Source organism: Amphiprion ocellaris, chromosome 16, assembly GCF_022539595.1.
Source record: "Amphiprion ocellaris isolate individual 3 ecotype Okinawa chromosome 16, ASM2253959v1, whole genome shotgun sequence".
NCBI lineage: Eukaryota > Metazoa > Chordata > Actinopteri > Pomacentridae > Amphiprion > Amphiprion ocellaris.
Window position 1 is genome coordinate 30745824 of NC_072781.1, and position 27600 is coordinate 30773423.

Sequence of the window (27600 nt, forward strand, 5' to 3'; positions counted from 1 at the left end):
ACACACACACACACACACACACACACACACACACACACACACACACACACACACACGCGCATCCACACTGAGGGGCCTTTTCCTTCCTCTGCTGCCTCTATATTTAGTTGACTTCTGCACCTGTGAGTCTGAGCACGCTCAGTGAGCAGCAGATGAATGGAGGGCTGGCTGCGACCTCGGAGGAAGGGAGGTGCTGTGTTTGTTTCTCTGCTTGGCGACATCATAATCATCATTACCGCTAGTTTATTAGCGACCGTAGCGTGTAACTCGGCAGAGTTTTAGGAAAATTTTGCGTGGATTAATAATTTTCCTCATTCCTTTAGTCACAACATCTGTTTATTTCAAAGATAAATTACCTTTGGTTGATTTTGACAGCATTTGTTCGAAGGAAATTCTTGAGTTCTGTAGGGTAGCTGAGGTTGAGTTTGCACATCAGGCCCATTAGCAGGACACAAAGTCTTCATTCAAACCTTCCATTACTTCTTTTTCCATGACCGCTATCCTCAGGCTGCATGAATCAAATCATTATAGCACTTCGTCTATAAACTGCACTTCATCATCCTGCATGTAAGCTACATGATTCTTATGGCTCATCCAGCTTCAGTCTTGATTCAATCTGTAGTATTTATTTGTTTCTGCTTGCAAACCAATAAATAGGGCGGCTGTGGCTCAGGTGGTAGACCTGGGCATTGGCAATTCAATTCCCCACCCCTCCACATGTAGAATTGTGAGCCTGAAGTCGTCGCCATTGGTGCCTGAATAGGTGTGAATGAGAAACGCATTGTAAAGCCCTTTGAATACCACAAAGGTAGAAACACGCCAAAGAAGTGCAGACCATGTACAAATGGGAGACTTTTGTTTTAATGCAAGTTTTTCTATAGTATTCAAACAGAAATTGTGATCTAGACTTCAACTTTTAGAATTCTACACTAATTTTTAGTCCCATTCCAGATCTTAAGGTCATAATCAGGGCCACTTAAGACAATTATTTATTGATTGGTATCGTATCAGTCTAAGACCAATTCTTTATGTATATATTTGTTATAAAGGGGCAGATTGCATAAGTTTATTCTTCTTTCTGCTCCCTTTCATTTAGAAGTTTAGAAACTTGTTTTTGTATTTTATTGAATTGCTTTTTTCTTTTGTGAATGAATGAAATTAAGCTATTTGCACTTTTACACAGGAAACGCAAACCTGAGTGATTTTCGTGCTTAATCCAGCTTTAACAAAAAACTGGTAACTTGACAACATGAACTGAGTGCAGTGCTTATTTATCCTGTTTTGATACTCATGTTTTAGTTGATGGACACATGTTGGGATATAGAAATGCTGTTCTAGTTGACTGGCTTGATTTAACATGAGCGCCGCTGGATGGAGGTCATTAAGCCTCACATAAGACTTTGTCATGGTGCCTTTTTACTTGCTAAACCCCCACAATGCTCTCTGCTTCCCAATATGGAACCTCACCTGGTAGCTACGGTATACCAAACAGCAAGAGGCTTCATCAGATACTCCAGCTAATCTACAATCACTGCAGTGTTTATTTTTTTGGAAAATGGTATCAGGTATTACCAGATGTTGAAGATTAAATGACGAGAATTGGATCTGGAGTAAACACAACTTGACTGGGACAATCCTGCTACTTTTACATTGTATTATTATTGTGGTTTTAGCTGTTGTCACCAAATGAATCCTTACTCGGTAGTTTAGTTGCCCTGCTTACAAACCTTCATTTTTTCAAACAAAATAACAATAGGCCTCTATGGAAACAGCACAATAATGGCTAGAATTAGAGAGAACTCAGAAATGTCTTCTGTGCAGTATGACACAGTAAAAATGCGATAAATCATTCAAAAAGAAAAACACAAGCTAAATTTCTTTATTAATTTCCCTAAAATAAAATGCTGTAATCAACATGTGCATGTCCATGTGTTTACTATACATATTTTATTACTTACATTTGTACTTAGATTATGTTTCCATACTTGTTTCTTATCTGTTTTGTGTAAACACAACCTGTAGTTCAGCTGAAAGGTGTCAGAATTGTCCCATGACTGTTGGTTGCAGTTGAGTCACTAATAGCTACATGATTATGTGAGGAATGCAGATTTTTTTTTTCTTTTCGCTTTTTACAGAATCTGGTTAGTGCCAATGGTACATTTTTTGTATATTTTTAAATTAGACATGTAGAATAAATTTCTTTTTTTTTTTAATATCATGATTTTAAGCTTAGATTTGGTTATGAATAGTTCAAGGGTCATCGGAAAATTGGAAATCTGATGTTTTTTTCTGCTTTTGCAGTTTTCTGTCAAATAAGTGGTGTCATTTTGTAATTTTTCGGAAAACTAATCACAAAAAGATTCACAAATTTGTTTTACATCTTATGTAATAGTCAATCTTCCAGTCAGTCTGCTCTCTGCTAATCACAGTGACAGCTCTTTCTGTAAAAAATAGTCCTATCAAGTCTAAAGTTAGCGTATATGGATGTAGAAACAAACACTTCACTATGCTGTCAGTCCACCTACAGATCTTCTTTCTATATCTGACAGAAGGACAACGCCGGCACTTGTTTTTTGATTGTCACTGGCAACAAAAGCAGAAGCCAAATTTCCGTGGCGTTCTGGCAATTTTCTCGTTCATAATTTATTCAGCCGTGACACCACAGAGCGGCTCCCCCTCCCTCACAGCGATATTCTGCCTCCCTCATCTGTCCATCTGCCACAATGACTTCCTTCCTTCCGTTCCTTCTAGAAAATGCAGATGGATGAGAATAATTACCTCGTTAGGCCTCAAAATGCTCGCTGTGTACCGTCCTGCTTCTTAATGATGGAGATGCATTAAACCAAACGAAAACGGATTTTTAAAAATCTAGCTAAATCTAACCCAAAAAACAGGAATCAGGGATGGTTTCCTCCTTCCTGCGCTTCCATACTCAAACAAACTTTCTCTGTCCTCCCCCTCATCCGTCTCTCCCTCTGCTTTCCATCTCTTACTGTATACATTACTGAACCCACGCCTGTTCGCCTTCGCTGCACTGAGCTTACTTCTGCTCACAGTGTGTGAATGTGTGAATGTGTGTGTACTGGGGATGATATCGTGGACGCTGTGGGTGGTTCAATCTGCCGGTAGGAACTCCATGAACCCCTCAACCGATACCCACTTGCTTCCATCAGATATCTTAAATGCACTTCCTAAAACTCCTCTTTGCTTCTCTTTCCTTGCATTCAGTCAGACTCCTCTGCATACGTGTGTGTGTGTGTTTGTGTGTGAGGTGTATATACGATATGTGGGTGTGTGACAGGATATGTGTCAACCTCGAGCTCGCAGAAAGTCTCACAGCACAGTGCTGTTTTTCCCTCCGACTTTCTTTCTTGTGCATGTTGCCACATTACCGCTGTGTTGCAAGTGATACTGCGAGATTTTGGCCAAACAGGATGTCACCATCACGCAGTTTCCCACAGGTTGTCGGGTCGCTCAAGAAGATACTATTTTCCGATATGTTGTGGAAAACTCTTTCAAAGCTACATGTAAAGTAGAGTGCATTTACAGGGCCTGTCGTGCAGCTACAAACTTGTGCTGTCAGGCTCAGTTTCATTGCGTCATCATGAGGTCATGCAGAAATGTTAACCCTCTGAACTCCAAGTGGTTTCTTGGTGTCTTTTTAGGATTTTTTGGGGGACAAATCTTAAATTAGATTAACCCTCCTGTTATGCTTCGGGTCAAATTGACTCTTTCTAAAGTTTAAAAAAAATAAATAAATAAATAAAAAATCTTTATAGTATTTTTTCAATATGAAACTTCTTCTGCTTGACTTAATAAGTGTAATCAAATAAAATAGTAAATTTCACATATTTGCACCCTCAACAGAAGAGGTGTCTTGTGTCCATTTATCAACTCCATATAAAGAAAAAATTCAAAATGTAAAATACATTTTTTTTAAAAAAAAAATCTAAGTTATGTACAACTATTGTATTGGCCCATTTTAAAGTTAAAAATTGTAAAATAAAATTCAATTAAAGAAATGCTTAAAGTATTTTTTTGGTATGAAACTTCTTCTGCTTTACTTAATAAGTGTAATCGAATGTAAAATGAAAGTTTCACATATTTGCAGCCTGAACAGACGAGGTGTCTTGTGTTCATTTGTCAACTCCATAAAAAGAAAAAAAATCAAAATGTAAAACAAAAAAAAACCAAAAAAAAACTACGTTATGTACAACTATTGTATTTATATGTAGGTCTATCCAATGACCGTTAAAATTTTTTTTTTAACATGCATTATTAATGAAAAAGAGTGTTTTATCCTCATTGAACCATGATCTGTGAGAAGTTGCACTAAGTAGTGACTGAAGTGGTTGGTAATGGAGTTAATAATGAGATATAAACAGTGTTTACTGGGATTCTTTGGTTTCTACCATTTTTGGATAATGAAACATGTCCCTGGTCAAACTGACCCAGGAACATCATCACTGTTCCTGAGAACTGAACTTAACAGGAGGGTAAAAGCAAGTCACTTTAGCTAAGTCATTTTTAGATTCTGTAGCTTGCTATTATTTTCCTTACGGAGTCATATATTATATTTTTTTTTGCATTTTTTGGCAGAAAATAATAAAAGAAAATATCCATCAGTTTCGTAGAGCCCAGGTAATACCTTCAGATGTCTAGTTTAGTCCAAACCACGCTCCCAAATGCAAATATATAAACTTAAAATGATATTAATCCTCCGAAGCCCAAGCAGTTTCTGGGTGTTTTTTGTTTCACTGTGGGCTGATTCTTCACAGCATTGTAAAGTCCTGCACCTCTATGGAAACAGAACAACCATGACTAGAAGGAGAGTGAACTAAAACATGTCTTCTGTGCAATTTGACACAGTTATAATGCTCATGAATCATAAAAAATAAAGAACGAAAGTTGATTTGAAAATATATATTTTGCAAAAATTTTAAAAAGCATGGAGTCAACATGTACAATGTTTTTCCATGTGCTTATTTGTGGTTTTAAAAAAAATCAAATATTACTCTACATACTGTCAATGTTTTATGACGTAATTTTAATTTTGCTTCCCTCCTTGTCTCCTCACTGCTCTGTGTAAACACAGACTGCACTTCAGCCTAGTTCGATCAAAAAGTCCATGAATTTTTGCCACATGACTGTTGGTTGCAGCTGAATCACTAATGGCTTCACAGTTGCACAAAGAAGCACAGAATTCTTTGTTTTTTACAGAATTTGATTCGATTAAAACATTGATTTTTGGCAATTACTTAAAGGTGACAAGTAGAATTGATGAAATACGATTTTAAGTGTAGCTGGTCTTACAAGTATGTGAATAAAAATTTTTTGTTTTTAACAGATTTTGGTCAGATTAAAACATTTATTTTCCACAATTATTTAAGTGTGACATGTAGAATTGTTGTAATTTTCAGATTTTAAGCTTATATTGTGTTACCCATATTAAAGAAATAACTAGGATTTCACACACTGTAGATGTTTTAATATTTACATTTTTTACACAGCCTGCAGTTCAGCCAAGTTCAAGCAAAAAAATCCTTGAATTTTTGTCACGTGACTGTTTGTTGCAGCCGAATCACTTAAAAGTTTGTTATTTTGCACAGGAACACAGAGTCTTTTGATTTTTACAGAATCTGGTTAAACCAAACCGTTAATTTTTGGCAATTTCTTTTTAAAGAGACACATGGAATAACGCAATGGCTATAGGTATTTTACCGTTTACATTTATACACAGCCTGCAGTTCAGCCCTGTTCAGCTGAAAAGTCATGAATTTTTGCCACGTGACTGTCAGTTGTAGCTGAATCATACTGGCTTCATGGTTGCACAGAGGAGCACAGTTTTTTACAGAATTTGGTTAGATTAAAACATTTATTTTCCACGATTACTTACATGTGACATGTAGAATTGTAATTTTTCTGATTTCAGATTTTTTGACTTCACACACTAGATATTTTACTATTTAAATTTTTTACACAGCCTGCAGTTCAGCCAAGTTTGATCAATAAAGTCCTTGAATTTTTGTGACGTGACTGTTGCAGCTGAATCACTTATAAATTCATTATTTTGCACAGGAGTGCAGAATTTTTAGATTTTTACAGAATCTGGTTAAACCAGATTTAATTTCTTCTTAAAGAGGCACATGGAGTAAAGCAATTTGTTGAAATATCCTGATTTTAAGATAAATTTGGATAATTTTTTTGAAAATTTATTCGAAGACCACCAGAAAGTTGAAAATGTCAATTTTTTTTCTATTTTCACAGTTTCCACCTCTGGTAAACGGTGTCGTTTTGGTGATTTTTTTTTCTTTTGTTTAAAGATAACATCTGTGTCAGGCCTGCCAGTGGGTTTTGAGGTTCAGAAGGCAAAAAACCAAATCTCACATTGTCATATTTGCCACATATCTGACTGTAGCTGACAGAAAATGTGTAGTCGAGAAGGCAGAGCGGTGCAATGTGCTGCCTGTTTCTATTGATCTGTGCATTTTTTAAAAGGATCTGTCTGTTGATAAAACTACAGTGAAGCTGCACAGTGACAGCTAAAAGTAAAGCTTTTAGCATTTTATTACTTAGATTCCTCCGTTTTTGTCATTGACGAACTGCAAGAGGACTTTCCCTGTAGTGAATTCAGCAGCAAATCTTTCCATGCTCGCCTCTCTTCCAACAGATTCATGTAGACAATGTGTCCCTTTCATGGGCCTGTCTGTAAATCTGAAACATGATCCTGCCGCTTTCTGCATCTTCTAAGTCAGAGGTTTTCGAACTGTGAGGCCCGGGAGAGTTGAACAAGGGGCTGCAGAGCGAGTCGAGTCACGTGAGGCAGAGCTGCTGCAGGATGTTCATGTATTTTCAAGGCCGTAACGACTGATTGTGGAAATTTGCTGAGTCATAACTCTTAAGAAGAAGTAATCTCATGGAAGAGATATTGAAATTTTTCAGTGTGGGTTTCTAGTTTCCAAAGATCTCATTATCTTTAGTCCATCTGCAATAAACTGCCATAAGGACATGAAGAAATCACAGAAACCTGCAAAAGAATCATCATGCTTATTCAGTTGTCTTTCTGTTCTGTTAAAAGGAACTCAAAAAAGCAGATTTTTGCTCATATTTGTAGCCCTAATCTCTAACTTTCTCCTCCCTCTTGTCATTCTCTCTCTGTCTACAGATTGATCTGGAGCCGGAGGGGAAAGTGTATGTTGTTATCGACCTATCAGGATCTTCCAGCGAAGGTGAGAACTCTGATTTTGTCACATTTAGGTCAGCTGAGGTCTGTGTGGAACATAAAGTCTCTGTTCTCACTTAGCTGTGGTTTCTCACACAGAAGTAGTCGTGCAGTCGTCGCAGAAGCTGTCGATTTAAAGCGACGGTCTCTGTCAGTTTATTTCTCTGCATTATGTGCAGACTAAAACTGTCCAGATACAACTGTTTATTAATTACTGAGCTGTCACAACTTTTATATCACACTGCTCATTTTAGCACAGACCGAACCTGTCATGTTATTCATACCGACTGAACATATGTTGTCGGTACTTCTACACTGTGCATACAGACCATAGATTCACTCCCTTTTTTTGCTTCTGTTACATTTATACTCATTGTGGCCTCAGTTTTACTGAAGTATAAACAAGAAAAACAGCGCAGAGGCACAAACAAGACCAAAAATGACAAAAGCAAGAAGCAAAATGACAAAAAAGTAGACAAACAGCACAAGCGAGACAAAAAGGAAACACAAACGAGACAAAAACAAGAAAAAAATCAAAAAACCCAACAAAAAACAAGACAAAATTTTACAGAAAATGAGATGCAAAATGACAAAAATGAGACACAAAACATCAAAAAATTAGACAACACAAAACAAAACAGAGATTGAAAAAATAGCCGAAAAAGTTACAAAGAGACAACAAAATGGACAAACAACAAAAATGACACACAAAATTACACAAGTGAGACCAAAAATGACAGTGAGAAATAAAATGCCAAAAAAGTAGACAAATAACACAAGCAAGACAAAAAAAACCACAAAACAACACAAACGATACACAAAACAATAAATAAAGAAAAACACAAAATGACAAAAACCAGAAACAAAACAACAACAACATGTGACAAATGACAAAAGTTAGACAAAAAAACAACAAAAAAAAAAGACAAAATATTACAAAACTGAGACATAAAATGACACAAGAACAATCTAGTGTTTTACTTTGTGATCAAAACAACATTTCCATCCATCCATCCATCCATTATCTATACACTGCTTAATCCTCATTAGGGTCATGGGGGGGGGCTGGAGTCTATCCCAGCTGACTCAGGTGAAGGCAGGGGACACCCTAGACAGGTCACCAGTCTGTCACAGGGCTACATACAAAGACAAACAATCACTCTCACATTCACACCTATGGGCAATTTAGAATAATCAATTAACCTCAGCATATTTTTGGACTGTGGGAGGAAGCCGGAGTACCCGGAGAAAACCCACGCATGCACAGGGAGAACATGCAAACTCCATGCAGAAAGATCCCGGGAAAGCCGGGACGCGAACCAGGGACCTTCTTGCTGCAAGGCGAAAGTGCTAACCACTACGCCACTGTGCAGCCCAAAACAACATTTCAAGGTCTGAAAATCATTTCAAATTTATAATTTTACAAATTTACCATTTGCAGTTAATGTCTTCTCTGTAATTTTTACACTTCATAAAGTCGTCCCACGGGTTGGATTGGACCCTCTGACGACCCGGTTTTGGCCTGCGGGCCGTATGTTTGACACCCCTGCACTATATTGTGATTGTTTACTAATCATTAAATAGAACAAAATGCTGATAAGAGGGCAATAATTCAGGAAAATGCATGCATTCATGCTTTACGTGACGACGTTTAAATTTGGACTCGTTTAGTGCCATTCATCCTGCAGAATCTCAGTCCTTCCAAAAATAAACCCTGAACCACTTCAGACTAAAACATCAAATCTGTTTCGTGCGCTCCAGCAGACGTGAGCGACTTTCCACCTTGGTGAGTGACAATATTGCGCCCCAGAGATGATCTCTTTTCAGCAGAAATGTCGTTGCATCAGTGTGTGTGCGAGCAGCAGATTATATGTTGGAGAGACATGACGGAGTGGAAACGGAAGGAGGCGGGGGGGGAGTTATCCAGAGGTCGGGGCAGGGCAGCGTGGTGGGTGATAAATTGATTAATAAAGTGGAGTGTTCACTAATGGACCGGTTACATCATTGAAAATGAGAGAGAGAGATGAGAACAGAGCAGCGGAGCTCTCTCTCATTAGGACGTTCTGCTGGAGATTTTCTTTGTCCTCTCTCCTATAAATTGATTCATAAATATTTCTCTCTGTTTCTTTGCTGCTTTTTTTCTGTCTGCAGTGACACACGACATGTTGGGTGAGCCACTGAAATTGCAGCCATTACTTAAATGTGTTTGCGTAGCAGAGAACACATGGCTGAACTGTCAGGCCTGGAGAGCTGCAATCAACCTATTAGCTTTAATACACACAAGTGCACACCCCCAACCACACAAAGCCCCGTTGTTACCGGGTCTGGATGATAAGCTGCTGCCTGTCGCTAAAAGCAGCAGGAATATTTATAATAGGGCTGCACGTTACTGGAAGCAAAGAGACTTGGCGATATTTAGTTTTTCTGCAGTATACTGTGCATTGCAATATGGACCAAAAACTGCTCAGTTAATATAGCATGGTCAGTCGGGACCACTTGTTCACCTCATTATCTGTTGTTATGTTAAAAAAAAATACAGAAGAAACACAATCAGTTCCCTATAAAACACACCCCTTTTATCAATTAACTACAAAAATCACTGTCCTGCTTTTTTTCCTCCGTGTTCCTCACATGTAGCCCATGTTGCTTTTGGTTCTCTCTTTATAATCATCCAGATAAAATACTGTTTGCAGTTTTCTGCTGAAAATCTTCGTTAACCCTTGCGTGCAGAAGTGGGTCAAAAATGACCCAGTGAGGTCATTTTCTTGTAATCTTTGTAATGAAAAGTTTTCATCATTTCATATTCCAGATATTCCTCAAAAACTTGTTCTTGATGTCATTCCATTTCAATTTTTAAGTTACCTTTGATACTTTTAAAGAAAGTGTAATATTTGTATGACTACCTCAACCTCTTTATCACTGATAATATCATATAAGAGGTGATGCAGTGCACAAGCTTGGAGGAGCAGAGCGCAGCAACAGTTAAAGGAAAACAGTGGAAAAATGTCAACAAAATGGATGCTGACATTCTTCTATTGCTGTGTAATATTCTTCTTTTTCAATCATCAAAATGTTCAAAATCTGTTATAAAGTGAAAAGCAAACATATTTCAAACATGAAATCATTCTTGTGTGGACAAAATAATAGAAACAATAACACAAATGATTATTCTTCACCAAAATGAGAAAAATGGCATAAAAACACATTGATTCTTATATGGGTCAGTTTTGACTCACTTATGGAAGTGTATCTCACGTCATGGCTCTGATGTCTGGCGAGACCATAAGTTCATTGTTTCTGCAAAATACTTGTAGCAGCTCTGTTTCGACTTGTGCCTTACATTTTTCATACAGCTTTCATACAACTAAGACTGGGGATGTCAGCGCTAATTCTAGTCTTGCTTAGAAAGCCCATTCTGTAGAACATAATGATCTGGCTGTCTCAGTACTACTCTGCTATACAGTGGAAAAACATGCTCCATGTAGTGGAGTAGATAGTGGAAGGTGAGGAGAAAGCTTACAGGAGCTACCATTGACAGGTTTCTACATTTCTAATACAAATCGACCACACTACTCACTGGTCCTGTGCTGGTATTGCAGTTTTAAGCCCCAGATATAAGATTCAGGCCATAAACGCAGCTATTGCATATGCCTCCAGTATATAGGGATGTTTTTCTTGTTGATTCCTGCTTGAGTTAACTCATGTGTGTCATTAAGATCATTAAGCATCACAGGAGACTATGTCATGGTGCCCCTTTACTAGCTAAACCCCCATGATACTCTCTGCTACTGCCTGGCCCTTCTGGTCGCTACAGTAAGAGGCTCCACCTGGTGGCACAGCCAGGTACTACAGCTGATTTACAATACTTGAAGTGTGTAATATTGAGGAGAATGGTATCAGGTACTGGCAGATTTTAATACTGAATGAATCCGATGCGATCAGGGGCAGAAAAACAAATGAACCAAGACATCCCCAGCTTAGCCCATCAATACAACATGCCAACCAGCCCTCACATCAGAGCCAGTTGCAAACTGCAAGCCTGCACAATTAAAATACTGATTTTATAACGGCAAAGTAGCCTTACAAACTCACCAAACACACGAGTTGAAGAGGATTTTATGATACTTCTATGCCAAATGACAGCTTTTGGATAAAGTTAGGGGCTGCACAGTGGCGTAGTGGTTAGCACTTTCGCCTTGCAGCGAGAAGATCACTGGTTCGCGTCCCGGCTTTCCCGGGATCTTTCTGCATGGAGTTTGCATGTTCTCCCTGTGCATGCGTGGGTTTTCTCCGGGTACTCCGGCTTCCTCCCACAGTCCAAAAATATGCTGAGGTTAATTGATTACTCTAAATTGCCCGTAGGTGTGAATGTGAGAGTGATTGTTTGTCTATATATGTAGCCCTGCGACAGACTGGTGACCTGTCTAGGGTGTCCCCTGCCTTCACCTGAGTCAGCTGGGATAGACTCCAGCCCCCCCCGCGACCCTAGTGAGGATTAAGTGGTGTATAGATAATGGATGGATGGATGGATAAAGTTAAGAGAAAGTCTTGGTCTCAAACACTCATGTCATGTCATGTATGTCGGTTGCCGTGCAATCAACTGTTTAGCTTCACGCTGTCAATCACAGATGCAGAGAGAGTCTTATTACTGAAGGGGGCGGGGACTGCAGCAGCTTTGCTATATTTAAAGCTATAGACACTGAAACAGCCCATTTAGAAGAAAACTAAAACCAAGAATCAGTCATGAAATCATAAATAAATGAACCACATTTGTAGTATTTTGAGCTGAAAAACATATTTACAGGACACGTGAGAGTTTCATTAATTTGCTGAAAAGCGATGCAATGTTAAACCTTTACGTCCTATTTCGCGGTGATACATGTCAGTACAGGTAAAGGTGTGCCTTGCTTGTGATGTCACTCGTTGCTAGAGTGTGAATGCCAAGTTTTCTACATCTTCAGATTTAGGAGTTGAGACGAGGACATCTGAGAGGAGCACTCCGTCTATCTAAGAGACCCCCACGTCCCCGAACCCTCCCCATTATAAGACGCCTAGTCTAACACGGTTGCTAGGCAGCAGCTGTCAGTTGCTAGGCGATGGTGATGGCGTATGGCAAAGGGACTGAAAGAGTAAAACTGAGGACAGGCAGAACATGACAGGGAGGAAGGAATGTACAAGGAGTCCTTGAGGCTGAGAGAGTGATGCAGCTAAAAATGTAACTTTAGTGGAGTTGATGATGCTCGAGGCGTCGCTGTGCTGAGAGTTCATCTTTTTAGGAGAATGTGGTGAAACTAGTCTGTCCATTTGACTGCATTTTTTGACAAAAGTGTTCTTACATGATGTGAGACGTCGAAGCCCAAACTGAAAGACAGATGATGTTTGGTGTCCTCATGCCACAGATGTTGATGAGACTGAGATCTCTTAATGCTTTTTGCACCATGATGCCCAGTCAGGGTCAGCCATATTTAAAATGCAAATCAATTAAATCTGATTAATGTATTGCTTTTTCTCTAAATGCCCTCAGTGATGGGATAACTAAAGCTGCATGCAAAACATACTGAATGTGAAACCAAATACATATTGAAGCCAGTGTACAGAGGCGGAAACATAATTGGAGCCAATATAACAAGAGGAAAACATACTTGGAGTCAGTTTAAATAGGCAGAAACATACTGCTAGCCAATAGAAAGAGGATAAAACATACCAAGAACCAGTGTGTCAATGTTGAACATAGAGGCAGAAAATAAGTGGAAGCCAGTGTAAAGAGGATGAAAGAATAACGAACATGAATATGGGCAACCAACTAACAGCACTACATCAAAGTGTACAACATGTGATTTCCTCTCCAGCAGGTGGCGCTATGAATGTGAGTGGATATTATGATATGGATGTCATAAGGGCAGGACTGTGATCAATCATGTAAAGTGTGAGGCAGATTGCAGCACATACAGGGGACTTTAACAGCACTTCCTGTTTCATGACGAAGCATCAAAGTTCAGGGGGCCGTCATGGCCACGCCCTTTGACTGATATGTACGATTTTGACAGGTTTTCATCCTTAAGACGCGTTGTATACACTGTACAAATTTGAAGTCTTCTGGAGTTACTGCCTGTGAGGAATTAACTGCTAAAAATGACCAAAAACACCAAAAATCTGACAATTAAAAAGGCAGACTTCCTGTTGGGTTTAGGGCATGGGTTCAAGAGACGTAGCACGTTAGTTTAGTTCTGGAAGGCTGGGGTTGTATAAGGACAAATTCTGGGAGATCACAGGATGTTGAAACTAGTGATGGGTGCTTTTAACTCACTGTAAAAATGCACCTCTATTGAAGCAGCACAGTCATGTCTAAAAATAAAAAACTAAACTCCCAAATGTCCTTTGTGCAATATAACAAATGTCTAATATCACAAGCTTCATTGATTATTTTTATGGAATTTCTTGCAGTCCAGCTGAATTTTTCTCATGTTAATCACAGTCATTTGTGGCTTCTCGATTTTATTTTTCATCGAATCTAGTTAGAGGAAAGGTGTTTTTATGTGAATTTTTAAATAAGACGTGCAGAATAAAGTGTTTTTGATGGAATTTTACCATCTCAAACCAGAGCATCACAGATGAATAGTTCAACAATTGTCAGGACAGTTTCTGGCTCTGAAAAATGGCGAAAATGCGACATTTTTCTTTTCTTTTTTTTAAGATAACGTGTCAAAGCTGAGGAATGGTTTGGCTGAACTTTATTATCATTCTGCTGGAAAGACTAAATGGCTCTGGATTGCTTGTATTTCTCTAAGCCAATCACAATTGATGTGGGTGGAGCTAAGCCCAGGATGCAGTGACAGTGTCCCTGCAAAAAAGCGATACAGAACTTTCTTGTCTGGAACATCTGCATGCACGGAGACGTGCATTGTTTTTGTTCTTGCCCTTACAGTTTTTTGTATGATCAATATTTTCCACAGAATTTTGCCATTTTAAGGAAGTTGTTGCTGTTGTTTCCTGTTGCAAAACAGATGTTGAAAACATTAACACACAAGACAGCAGAAGGGGAGGAGAAAGCGGTGTGAAAAATGTAGCAGAAATGGCAGACTAATACCTAAAATCTGCATCTGTTGAGTCAAACTACACAAAGAGAGACGATGCAGGTGTCCGACCACTAATTAAAGCATCAAAATGAAACATCTGACTCAGTATTTTGAACGTGAACTCTTACTAGGCTCATTTTCTGCTATTTACGCTACAACATGCAGATAGACTGTCTTTCTTGCTGTAGTTCTTTCTTTACATTACTGTACAGTGACCTTTCGCTGTCTCTTGTTCAGTTCAGGTAGTGTTTGTGTAATTAACAGTGTCGGACAGTAATTAAAACCTCTGCTGCTCTGCTGGGAAACACTCCAGTAATTAAACAAAGTGAGACAAAGCAGGGCAGAGGAGACAAAGGCAGACACCAGGACTCACTGTGAGGAAAAAAGAAAAGACCAGAGTGGCTCATTTGTCACTGAATACACAAACACTTCGTTACTGTCAGCTGCACTGTGTCAACGCCATCTAGTGGCTGCTCGCTGTTAGTGCAGAGTTTGATTCTCAGCAAATCATGAAACTAACTAGAAAGCCTGGATTAGTGTGCATTTTAAAGAATAGCTATCAGTATTTTAACCCTATAGAGCCCAGCGTAGCGTGGGTGCTACAATTGCATATTAATTTTTTGATTGGTGGTAGATTTGAAACTAGATAAGACAGATCAGTCATTCTTTTTGCATATAAAATCTGGGGAGTTAGTGTTCCACTAACATTTCACATGTTCACCAGGTCTCAGAGCGCTTTTTCATCGCAGTGATGGGTTTATAAAAATACGCAATAAAGCACACAACAAAAATCTTTATAAATGAGATCATATTGTGCAACTTTTTTTTCTACGAATTTGGGGGATACAGCTATGCAATTTCTGTCTTTTGAAATATAATTGATAAAACTAAAACAATTTTCTTTTTTTTAACGTTTATTGCACTTTTAAGGAACTTATTGCAGTAGTTAAGACGTAAGTCAATACATGTTATTAAAACTTGCCGTGTAAGGGTTATATTGATGTAAAGCAAATAAAAATACTCAAAAAATTGCACTACAGTATGTAAAAATGTTAGGCTATGTCCTGACGGATGTACACAATGGTAGGTCTTAAATGGTAAGTCTTAAAGATTATTGCTATTTTGGAACTTTGTTACTGAACAGATGCTTTAAATACATTTGCTGCAATCTTCACACTCTCCTGTGTTGCTGTATGCTTAATGTGTATGATATTATTTAAGTTTTTGTGTGCTTTGCTTGTGTGTGTTTTTGTGCAGCGGCTGCAAGCTCTACCGAGAATGAAGAGCGGGTGTTTCGGCAGCGGATGCGTCCCAGGAAGCGTCAGGGCGCCGTCCGTCGGAGGGTCCACCAGGTCAACGGACACAAGTTCATGGCCACATACCTGAGACAGCCGACCTACTGCTCCCACTGCAGGGACTTCATCTGGTGAGAAACGCACAGCATCACACCTGCACAACAGTTAACACATGCATACGTACAAGCATGCTGAAACAGGGCTGTTATGATCATGGAATTTGAGGTGGTGATTAATAGTAATGTTTATGGCTTTATTAGTGGTAGATTAGTGCTATTCAGACCTTTAAACATCACCTTTCTGCTCCAGATTTGACAAATCCCCTCCTCCAGTTGGGCTATCCTTTTTCATTAAGTATAAAACCAAACTTTACCCACAGCAGCTAAATCCATGAAGTGAATTAATGCTAATAGATGCTCATTAAAATGCAGTTGGTCAAATATTGAAAGTTAAGCATTTCTAGATAAGGGTCATTCCAGAGTTTGAGGACATTTGAGCTTCACAATTTTTGAAAAATCTCTTTTACAATTTTCTGCTCCGTATTCATCAATAATAAGTAATAAACTATCAAAGGCTTGATTGGCTCAGCTTCCACATCAATGGTAGCATTTTTATTCCATGTTTTCTGTGTTGTTTGCTAACCCTACTCTAATCACAGTAACAGGGTTGCTAATCCATGCTAATGTGATCTTTTTCTCAGCAGTAGAAGCTAGATATTTAGCTGCTGTTACTGCTGACCAAGAGGACAAACTGACTGATGGAAAACAGTCCAAAGAATTAGTCTGATCCTGATAATATGATGTAGAGTGAGACATTCAATCAAGGCTGACAGTGTTCTGAAAATATGAAAAAAAGGTTAGTGTAAAAGCTGTGTTTACAGTTGAGCAAACAGCTGCATGTAAACACAGCTTTTACACTAACCTTTTTTTTCCTGCTTTTAAATGTGTTTAACCCAGTTTCTCCCTCTGACCTGCTCTCTTGTGGATGCTGTGAAGTGGAGAGTAACAAACAAAGCCAGCTGTGTTTGTTTCCATCCCGACAAACCTGCGTTTAGCTTCATTCACATGGAAACTGTGAGGCCTTTCTGCTCCGTTTGATGTGTAATCACAATCACAAAGTGTCCGAGTCTCCCAGCGGTCACGGTTTCTGGTGAATCAGCAGAAATACGACAGAGTGATTGTTGTATTTCTTAACTTTTACGTGGACCAGCTGTTATCTCTTGTACAAAATGTGCCTCTTTATTAGATTTGTGGGTTTGTTGGCAGGTGTTGTTTGATAGTTGTACACGAGAATGAGCTCATAAGACTGAAGAACATCAAATTAAAGACATAGAGGATGAAACAAAAACTGGCTTTTAGCTGCCTTTTGTTTTCACTTCATCACTTCTTGCACAAAAAGAGTAAAGTTTGGTTTCTCTGTCTCTCTTTAGGGGTGTTTTAGGGAAGCAGGGTTACCAATGTCAAGGTAAGATGATTTTTTCTTCTTTGTAAGCAATACATATCAATACTTAGGCAGCTTGTTTCACTTATAAACCTACATTCATGCTCTGTTATTGTGTGTGTTCCTCCTGTAGTGTGCACCTGTGTGGTCCACAAACGCTGCCATGAGCTGATTATCACTAAATGTGCAGGAATGAAGAAGCAGGACGACACAGTCGGGGAGGTACGGACCTACAGCTGCAGTTTTTAATGCTTTAACTGAACACACTCCATCAGATTCACAAGTTTGGGGTCACTTAGAAATGCCTTGTTTTTGAAAGACAGACTGTTTTTTTTCAATGAAGATAACATTAAATGAATGATAAATACAGTGTAGACATTGTTAATGTGGTAAATGACTATTGTAGTTGGAAACAGCTGATTTTTAATGGAATATCTCCATAGAGGTACAGAGGAACATTTCCAGCAACCATCACTCCTGTGTTCTAATGCTACATTGTGTTAACTAATGGTGTTTAAAGGCTCACTGATGATTAAAAAACCCTTGTGCAGTTATGTTAGCACATGAATAAAAGTGGGAGTTTTCATGGAAAACATGAAATTGTCTGAGTGACCCCAAACTTACAAGGGTAGTGTATGTTTTTGCAGCTTTTAAGTTGAAATAATGAGAAACATTTTACAGTCAAGTCTACAGCAGCATATTAAGGTCATTGTGGCTAAAAAAATGCTAATTTCCAAAATTTCTGTCATAAATTTACAGGAAAAAGGCGTTATCTCTGAAGTTAAACTGGGTTACTTATGAGAGAAAACTCACAAATTTGCAAGAAAAGAACGTGAACGTTTTTCTAAAATCATATAGATGTAAATTGGCAGGGAAAAAATGAAATTATAATTGGGGTGGTTGCAGCGTTCCCTGTTTGCTTTTGACCGTGCTATTCCCTTACTCTCTCAACTATCAATAAAAGGCCTAAAAGATATAGAGCCAGGTTTGTCTCACTGTCCTTCGGTTCTTCTTACAGCAAGTCGGCTCTCAGAGGTTCAGCGTCAACGTCCCGCACAAGTTCAGCATCCACAACTTCAAAGTTCTCACCTTCTGCGACCACTGTGGGTCTCTGCTGTGGGGTCTGCTGCGACAGGGACTCCAGTGTAAAGGTACCGACACACATCCATCCATTAACTTTACACTGCTTAATCCTCATTTGGCCTGGAGTCTATCCCAGCTGACTTCAGCAGGGAACACCTGGACAGGTCACCAGTCTATCACAGGGCTACATAGAGAGCAAAACAATCACACTCATATTCACACCTACAGACAGTTTAGAGTTACCAATTAACCTCAGCATGTTCTTTGTCTGTGGGAGGAAGCTGGAGAACCCAGAGAAAACCCACTCGTGAACAGGGAGAACATGCAAACTCCATGCAGAAAGATCCCGGGAAAGCTGGGACGCGAACCGGGGAGCTTCTAGCTGTGAGACGAAAGGGCTAACCACCAATTCACTGTGCAGCCATTGACAGACACGGGTGCACATAATGTTTTAATTCATAAAAGACAAATGCAGCAATTGATTCACAGATGGATGGATGGATAAATAGATGGATAGATAGAGAAAAATGCAAAGTTATTTTTGTGCATTGTAAAACCTTATAGCTGCTGGTATAAAAGACTCCCTGTACCTCTCAGATTTGCACATTGGTGCAATCAGTGTCTGACTGAAGTTGCTGCTGTCGATCACCTTCAGGACATGGAGTGGGTGTGTAGGGTTGGTCATTATTGAACCCAGTTTGTTCAGAGTTCTGGCCTCTGCCACCTGCTGGACCATTTGTTGTTCAGCCCCGACCACTGAGCCGGCCTTCCTAATCAGCTTGTTCAGTCTATTTTTGTCTGCTGTATGGGCGCCTTCTCCCCAACAGACCACAGCAAAAAACAGAGGACGGCCACCACTGAATGGTAGACGGTGCACAGCAAGGGTTGGCAGATGTTACTTTAGCCTCCTTCATTCATATAAACTCATTCTGGTGTCATGTTTGAATTTCTTCATCTCTGTGTTCGTGTCTCAGTGTGTAAAGTAAACGTCCACCGGCGCTGTGAGAGTAACGTAGCTCCGAACTGTGGCGTCGACGCCCGAGGAATCGCAAAAGTCCTCTCCGACCTTGGAGTCACACCGGACAAGATCTCCAACAGCGCCCAGAGACGGAAAAAGGTTTGAAAAGCTCCGACTAAGAGCTGCTTTAAGAGGCTTTTGACGAATCTGCATTTATATTTGAAAGTAAAGAAGCATTCGCATAACTTTACTTTCTGGGAAAAGTGAGTTTGTGAAGTTTTTCTTCCACAATAGAAAAAATAAAGCACCTCTGAACTCCAAAATCTGCCAGTGGCTTTTAAAGGCAAGTTATCTTTTAAAAAAAAAATTGCCAAAATGACACCCTTCATTAAAGAAAAGGAAAAAATTGAAATAGTCAACAAATTTCCAACTTTCTGAGGATCTGTTCACTACTTACCTATAATGTCCTACTTTCAGTGAAAAAATACCAAAATATTAACTACAAATCATGCCATTTTATCAATATCACTTTATTCTACCTGTCTTATTTAAAAATTGCAAGAAATAAACCATTTCCACAAACTAGATTATGTAAAAAGCAAAAAATTCTCCCCTTTTTTTGCGATCATGAAGCTATTAGTGACTCAGCTGCAACTAACTAAAAATTTGTAGGCTTTTTGACTAAACTGCTTAGAAAAATATGGAAAGTTTTTTTTAATGTAAATAGTAAAAATGTCATCAACTGGAAAAATATTGTTCATATTGATTTCAGATTTTTTACATTTTCATACAATAAGTAGAAAAAGGAATTCCGATTTTGTTTTTTTTATGGTTTATTGTGTTATAGCAATTTCATACTGCACAAAATGCAGTGTTTTTTTTGTTTGTTTTCTCTAAATAACCGAAGGAATTCATGACATTATGCTTAATTATACTACAAAGGAGAAATTCTTTAATTCTCTCTTCTGCTACTCACTTTTGTGCTGTTTCCATTGAGATGCAGGACTTTATGTTGTGATAAAAATGAGCCCACGGTGGTTAAAAATGAAATAAAAACCCCGGCATGGGGTTCAGAGGATTAAACTAAACCAGTAAAATCAAATTTAAATTGAACTTTTCCCACCAAGACTTCGCTTAGGGAGTTTTTTATGTTTCCGCGAGAACTAAAGCTAACGGACGTCTGTGCTCTCTGTTGATATTTTTTGCAATTCTGTCTGAAATATTGCTTTTGTTTACAGCTTCCTCAGCCTCAGGATCCTCAGCAGCCGTTATCAGGGATTCCTCAGACGGAGGACGATCGCTCAAAGTCGGCCCCGACGTCCCCGTGTGATCAGGGTAGGCAAAGATTTGAGTTTTATACTGAAACTCTAAACCAGGGGTGTCAAACTCATTATAGCTCAGGGGCCACATTCAGCTCAGTTTGATCTCAAGTGTAAAATCACAGCATAATAACCTATAAATTACCACAACTCCACATTTTTCCTTTGTTTTAGTGCAAAAAAGCACATTCTGAAAATGCTGACATTTAATGAATTATCTTTTTAAAAAACATTATGAACAATATGAAATAAGTTCAATTTCTGCAATATTATGCCTCAGTTTATCATTTACACATTACAACTTACAGTGTTTCTACAACGACACAAATCATTTAGTCACAGGTATCTGGAACTGAATGATAGAATATTTTACTTACTGATCAAAATAACAAAAGTCGGACAAAAAAAACAACAAAAACAAGACAAAATATTACAAAAAATGAGATGCAAAATGACAAACGAGACACAAAATGACAAAAAATGAGACAAATGACGCAAAACAAAACAAAAAATTAGACCAAAAAAATTACAACGCGACAAAACAATGGACAAATGACAAAAATGAGGCAAAAATTACACAAACGACACAAACAAGATAAAAAAATGACAAAAGCGAGAAACAAAAAGACAAAACATGAGACAAACGGCAAAAGTCAGACAAAAAAATTACAAAAACAGGACAAAATATTACAAAAATGAGACACAAAATGACAAAAGAACAATCTAGTATTTTACTTTATGATCAAAACAACTTGTCATGGTCTAGAAATTATTTTAAATTTATAGTTTTACAAATTTACAATTTGCAGTTAATGTCTTCTCTGTAATTTTTACACTTTACGAAGTCGTCCCGTGGGCCGGATCGGACCCTCTGGTGGGCTGGTTTTGGCCCACGGGCCTCATGTTTGACACCTCTAAACTAATAAACCAAAGCAAACTGCAGCTCATCCTCCTTGTGTTTCTGCGCAGACGTGAAAGAGCTGGAGAACATCCGGAAGGCTCTGTCGTTCGACCACCGCGGTGAGGAGCACAAAACACACCCGCTGTCTTCCCCCTCATCCGTTGCCACGGTAACGAGCGACACCCACACAGGAGGCGGCGGCAGCGATGGGAAGAGCGTCGGCGTGAAGGCCGAAGGAGGCCAGGCGAACGGAGAGGTGAAAAGTCAGAGCGTCCCAGAGGCCAAGAGGATGAACCTGCACGACTTCCTGTTCATCAAAGTTCTGGGGAAAGGAAGCTTTGGAAAGGTGAGTGTAATGTAGCTTGGACTTTTGATTTTTGTGAGAGTTGAAAAAACAAGTGACCACGATGAATCAGTGGAAAATGTCCTCCCTGCCTTCACATTTCTTGTTTCTCACGTTGTGTATCTCGTATCCAGGTGATGCTGGCGGAGCTGAAAGGCACCGACGAGGTTTACGCCGTCAAGGTCCTGAAGAAGGATGTGATCCTGCAGGACGACGACGTGGACTGCACCCTGACCGAGAAACGGATCCTCGCTCTGGCCCGGAGACATCCCTACCTGACGCAGCTCTTCTGCTGCTTCCAGACTAAAGTAGGAACAAACACACACATGCAGGCACATTTTACACCTCTAGGGGGCGGCATCAGACTGAGCTTGAATCCATACCTTCCAGTTGAGAAGCTGATGGGTCACACACATAAAACATCCTGGGAAAGTCTGGGAAAAAATGTCTATCTCTTAAAATAAACATATACAGAATTATGTTTGGCAGGAATTTCAAGCTCTGAGGAGACTTTAAAAACTGGTTTGAGTGTACAGAGACAAAAAAACAACAACAAAATAAATAGTATTATTATAGAAGCAATATTTCAACTAATAGAAGAGTTTTTCTGTGTCTGTCAGAGGAAAATCAGAATCACACTGTTCTCATAGACTTTCTCTACAGTTTTTTTTTTCAAAACTTTAGTTCATTTTATAGCAGGGGTCTCAAACTCATTTTAGTTCAAGGGCCACATTCAGCCCAGTTTGATCTCAAGTGGACCAGACCAGTAAAATCACAGCATAATAACCTATAAATAACTACAACCAAATTTTTCCTTTGTTTTAGTGTATTCTGAAAATGTTCACATTTAAGGAATTATCTTTTTATAAACGTCATGAATAACTGGAAATTTCAAAGTACACCTTTTGTTTTACCCAGACACTATTCAAACAGCCAATAAAGTTTCAGCTTTCCTACGGTCCCTAAACTACTTTTATCAGATTCACCAAATTTAAGCTTAAAATCATGATATTTCAACAAAATCTGTCTAGTTTTTTAATAAATTGCAAAAAATGCCATATTTTTACCAGCAAGGTTCTGTAAAAACCAAAAAATTCTGTGATTTTTGGTGCAACTCAGAAGACACCTGGATAAGATGAGAAAAATGGCATTTTAGGGGGAACTCCAGACTTATTTGGTATTTAAAAAATATTTTCAAACATTCTTTTCTCCCTTCTCCTTTTTTTAAATTTGGTCTCAGGACAAGTAAATTTACACAACAGCTGCATGTTTTAGTATTTTGTACATGGATTATTTGAAATTTGATGGGTGGGATGTAGGAAACGTACTTGTTCCATTGAGGTTCTTACAACTTGTGTTCTCACTGAGGTCACAACCTTAGTGACCTGTAAACGTTTCATTCTCAGTCCAGTATTTTGGGTTAAATATACCGTTAACCCCAACATGTTAAAGGTTAAACAAGTTCTGTCTGTTTCTAAACACTTCCACTCTTCATTCTGTGTAGATGTCAGTAATGATAAGAGAACAATAAAGGGAGAACTGTTCTGTAGTCACTTCTCAGACCACATTCACCACTTCTTTTTATGTTCTCCTTTATTACCACGTGTTGTAGCTGCTGAATAAATGATTTTAACTGTGCTGTTATACAGATATTTCTGTAGTTTGTCTTTAGTTCACAGTGGTGGAGCTGCAACGATTAATTAAATAATCGATTAGTTGTCAAGTATTCAAGTAATAAACAGCTATTTTGATAATCTGTTCTCTAGGTTTAAGTAATTATTTAAGAAAATATGTCGAAATTCTCTGATTCCAGCCTCTTCAATGTAAATATTTTCCGATTTCTTCTTTCAACATACATTGAGTAGCTGTTCTGGGGCTTTCAGTGATGCCACATGATCTTCCTCACCCTGTAAAACATGCAGAATTTTGGGAGAAATTACTTATATTTTTATTTTTCTGTGCCTATTAGCTTGAAAGTAGGAACTTAGACTTTATTATTGATCTTTGAAGCGGTGGTCGACACACGTCTCGCTGCAGAAGCCATTGAGTAGATGTTCTGGAACTTTCAGTGATGCTACATGATCTTTGTCAACAGATAAAACTTTTAATGTAGATGTTTACATTTTAATTTTTTTGTCAGCAAATTACTTCCAAAAATAGGATTTAAAGTTCATCCTTCAGCTTTGAGGATGTTATCTTGGGCTTTTGGGGACACTGATCGACATTTTTCACCATTTTCATACTCATATGATTACCAATTAACAAAAAAAAGGATGAACAGATTAATGAGTCGCTAGCTGCATCCCCCCCCTGCCTTTTGAGATAAGCAGCTTCAGGAATCATCAGCTCAGTGACAGATCTGTGCTTTTACCCTTCGGTCTTCCTGCTCCCTCTTCCACTGCTTTCATCATCTCCACTTTCAGCCTATTTATCCGTCTATGGAGTAAGTGGACTGTGACAGACGGACCCACAAAGGGCACCCGTGGGTGGCATGCCGTGAAGAGGCGAGCCCCTCTGGATGGCCGCATGTTTTGTCTACCGTATGTTGCATAAGCGTTCCTGTTGGGAAACGTATAGCGGGTACAGTGTGTGTGTTCGTGATGCCCTCAGGTGTGTACTTTTTCCAGTCTGACAACTTGCTGAGGGAAAGCGATCACATGTTGCGCTGAGAGTCCTTTTCACCGCAACTTGAGCCTGACGGTGCTGAGAAGGCGGCACAGGTGTTGACTTTTATCACCTCGACAGAACAAGAGCTGCACAAAAAAAAATGTTTTAAAACAACCAAAGACGTCTTTGAAGTTTAATTTGTTGGGTGTGAACAGATGCAACTCCACTGGTTGCACTGAGAGGCAGTAAATTAAAGACAAAGCTCAAGATAGAAGCTGTTTATGCAAAAACGAAAGCATTCACTCACACAAATAGTCTTCAGAGTGGTAACATGATATGTTGTAAAGGCAGCTGCATCAGAGGAGAAACAGTGTTCTGCCTGTTGCATGTATACGGTGAGTTTGTTGGGTAGTTTATCCTGAGTGCAGCTCTTTGGATTTAAAGTTTGCACACAGGACATGGCATGTACACGTACTACATGTGGGCATTGAATGCAAAAGGGAAGAAAACATTTGATTCATTGTTAGTGTTGGAGGATGTCATTTTTAGTCTTCCTTATTATGTGACTCAGCTGATATTAAAACAGCTTTTCTCTGTTCTTTTTTATGTCAAGAGTAGCTGCTGAAGGTGTGTTTGCTGCTCCAGTGGTTGCTACACTCAACACTTGCAAAATGAGACATTTGATCAAAAAGTTCTGAGACTGATGCACGTGCACTGAGCATGCTAAATATGCGAGCAATACATGTGAAGAGTGTCGGGATGTCAAGTGACTTTGTGTTGTTAACAGTGCTACCAGTGTTAGCAGTGTTTTTTTGTGACCTCTGTGGTGATTTCTCCTTGCAACTCAAACTGGAGTCAGAGAGAAAATCAGATTCTGTGTCAGTCAGCAGCTGGATGATCCAACTTTCATGTGGAGGATCATCAGTGGTGATCAGAGGTGGATCTGCAGCTACCACCAAGAGAAGAAACACCAGTTTATATACTGCAAGGGTCGCAGTTTCTAAAACAAGACAGGGAGCGTCCAGTCAGGAGTCATTGTTTTCTTCAACATGTACACTGCCACAAACAAACAGTCCAATGACTGTTAGAAAGTTGACAATTCTTTGTTTTCACAGTTTGTGGATGATAAATACTGTAGTTCTGCAGATTTTCTAAAGATAACAAGCCATTGCAAAAACAAGTCGCAAAAAACACTGTGAAAGTCAGACATGGGCACAGAATCATTAGGTTTTTTTTATATATTCTTTTAAATGAGACGCAGAACACAATGATTTTGATTAAAATGAATGATATGATTTTAAGCTTAGTTTTGGCAACAGGACAACACATCACAGACGAGTAGCTGATGATTCTTTCCATTTTTCACAGATTCTGTCTGCGAAAAATAGTGTGATTCTGCAGAATTTTTAAAGGTAACGATTCATGATTATTCCATTTGGTTAATATTTTCAGCAGCTTCGAAGCAACACTCAATATTCAACTTCATGTTAACCTGAGTCAGTGTTGTATCAATAAATCTACAATTTACTGTTGTTCCCTAAACGCGTCGCTTGCAGGATCTTGGAGAAACTAGCTCTGTGGTTGTGCACAGAGAAGCCTCTAGTCTCCAAAAATTACAAATATTACTTTGAAAAGACATTTTTACATGAGATTGAGTGATCTTTAATCACAGTTGATCATATTTATTTAATTAGCCAAAATCGTGACTCGTGTTCAGTCAATTTTGCAGCACTGCTGACATGGTGTGGTGAAAGTAATTTGAAAAGTTGTTATTTATGGTTCTCTTGAAAAGAGGTTTGTTGCCGTAAGTTTGTGCTTTACAGTCAATAATCTAGAAAATGTGTGAGAATGAAGAGATATTTAGAAGGCAGAAAGGAAAAAGAGTCACTTTCAGCCTAGTTTTAGTTAGATCTGCTTATCAACTATCATCAAGATGTTTTTCTTTGCCTACTTTGTTGATTACCTTGAAGGTCTGAAGGCACATTTAGAGAATGCAGTAGGAAAAAACATGTTTTTGCTCTGCATTGTGAGAGTCGGACGTATCAGGAAGGAGGAGATTTTGTGAGATGCATCTTCTGTTTGTTTTCTCTGAATGTTCTGGAAGTCTAATGACGGCGTCTCCGCTTCAATCTATTTATTCCTGTTGTTTCCCACCAAAGCAAACACAAAAACATGTTGGACTGGATGGAGACAAACAGCGAGACAGAAAAGACAGATAGATGTTGCTTTTTGCTTTCTATCATCCATCTTTACTGCATTTTTCAGTCTTTATTTTTACTCTCCAGCAGCCCGTCTGATGGATTCATTAGAGGACTCACACAGAAACACACGGTCTGGAGCTGATTGTTGGACAAACAAAGGCTTTGTGGCTCTTATGTAACAGCTTTGATGCTCATCAGTGACGTGATGGTTATTCCATATGTTGTGTGACTCCACCCTCGTCCTCCTCACCCCTCCTCACCCCTCCTGCTCCACTCTTTGCTGTTGTTGCAATAAACAAACCCACATATACATATTGTATATACAGCCACACACAAACACTCAGCAGCCGTGTCTTTCTGCACCTCTTACATAACGCTGGTTCCACTCGGCCCATCGCCAGACCGATCCACTCTAATGAATCATCATCTGACCACAACACAGAGTTCAATTCAGCTTCTGTGTGCAGAGCAGGAGCATGATTGTGTCATTTGGTTCTTATTTTTAGCAGATACTTTGAAGAATTTGTGTTTGTGTGACTTTAGCTCATTCATATTAACAAAGGGCAGTGAACACACCACCACCTTTTCATGCGCTGACAAATGCTGATGAAGTTAAACTCCAATGTTTTTGCATCTAATCTCCTTTATACATCCAAATTTATGAAAAAAGGGACGTTGATAATTGCTTTAATTAACCCTTCGAAGCCCTTCTTCATCAGTATTGATTTTACGACTGTTTTTGACAGGTATTTATTGATTCTAGGGACAAAATTTTGCTATTTTCACGTTCATATTTTAATAAATAGACACTAAATTCACTTCCATGTTGTGCTATATTCCTTTTAATCCACAAATCTGCCTTAAAATCAGACTTGAAATAATCTTCACCTGAATTCAGAGGTGAAATAAAAATATAATTACATATTACTGAAAACACACTAAAGTTGAACTCCACCAAGATTCTGTTTTGTGCAGATTTTTTGGAGAAAAAAAGCTGCATTATCAAATATGTCACAGCGGGAAAAAAAGTTAAACAGGGACAGTTCTGATGAGTTTTTATTAATTGATTTTTTTAATACAAAATTTGAAAAAAAAAAATGGAATCAATAATTGCCCATAAGTGTTCTAAATACTGGAAAATATGGGTGCTCTACA

The 27600-nt window shown here is 38.7% G+C and overlaps 1 protein-coding gene across 1 annotated transcript in view; it reads left to right on the forward strand.

The window, feature by feature from the left end:
• LOC111562817 (protein kinase C epsilon type-like) overlaps positions 1-27600 on the forward strand; it is a 106889-nt gene that overhangs the window by 34682 nt on the left and 44607 nt on the right. The window contains exons 2-10 of the mRNA XM_023261554.3: positions 7166-7229; positions 15556-15724; positions 17023-17057; positions 17167-17255; positions 18052-18184; positions 19091-19233; positions 20313-20409; positions 21363-21640; positions 21772-21945. Coding sequence (XP_023117322.2) covers positions 7166-7229; positions 15556-15724; positions 17023-17057; positions 17167-17255; positions 18052-18184; positions 19091-19233; positions 20313-20409; positions 21363-21640; positions 21772-21945 — 1182 coding nt within the window. The remainder of the gene's footprint in view (positions 1-7165; positions 7230-15555; positions 15725-17022; positions 17058-17166; positions 17256-18051; positions 18185-19090; positions 19234-20312; positions 20410-21362; positions 21641-21771; positions 21946-27600) is intronic.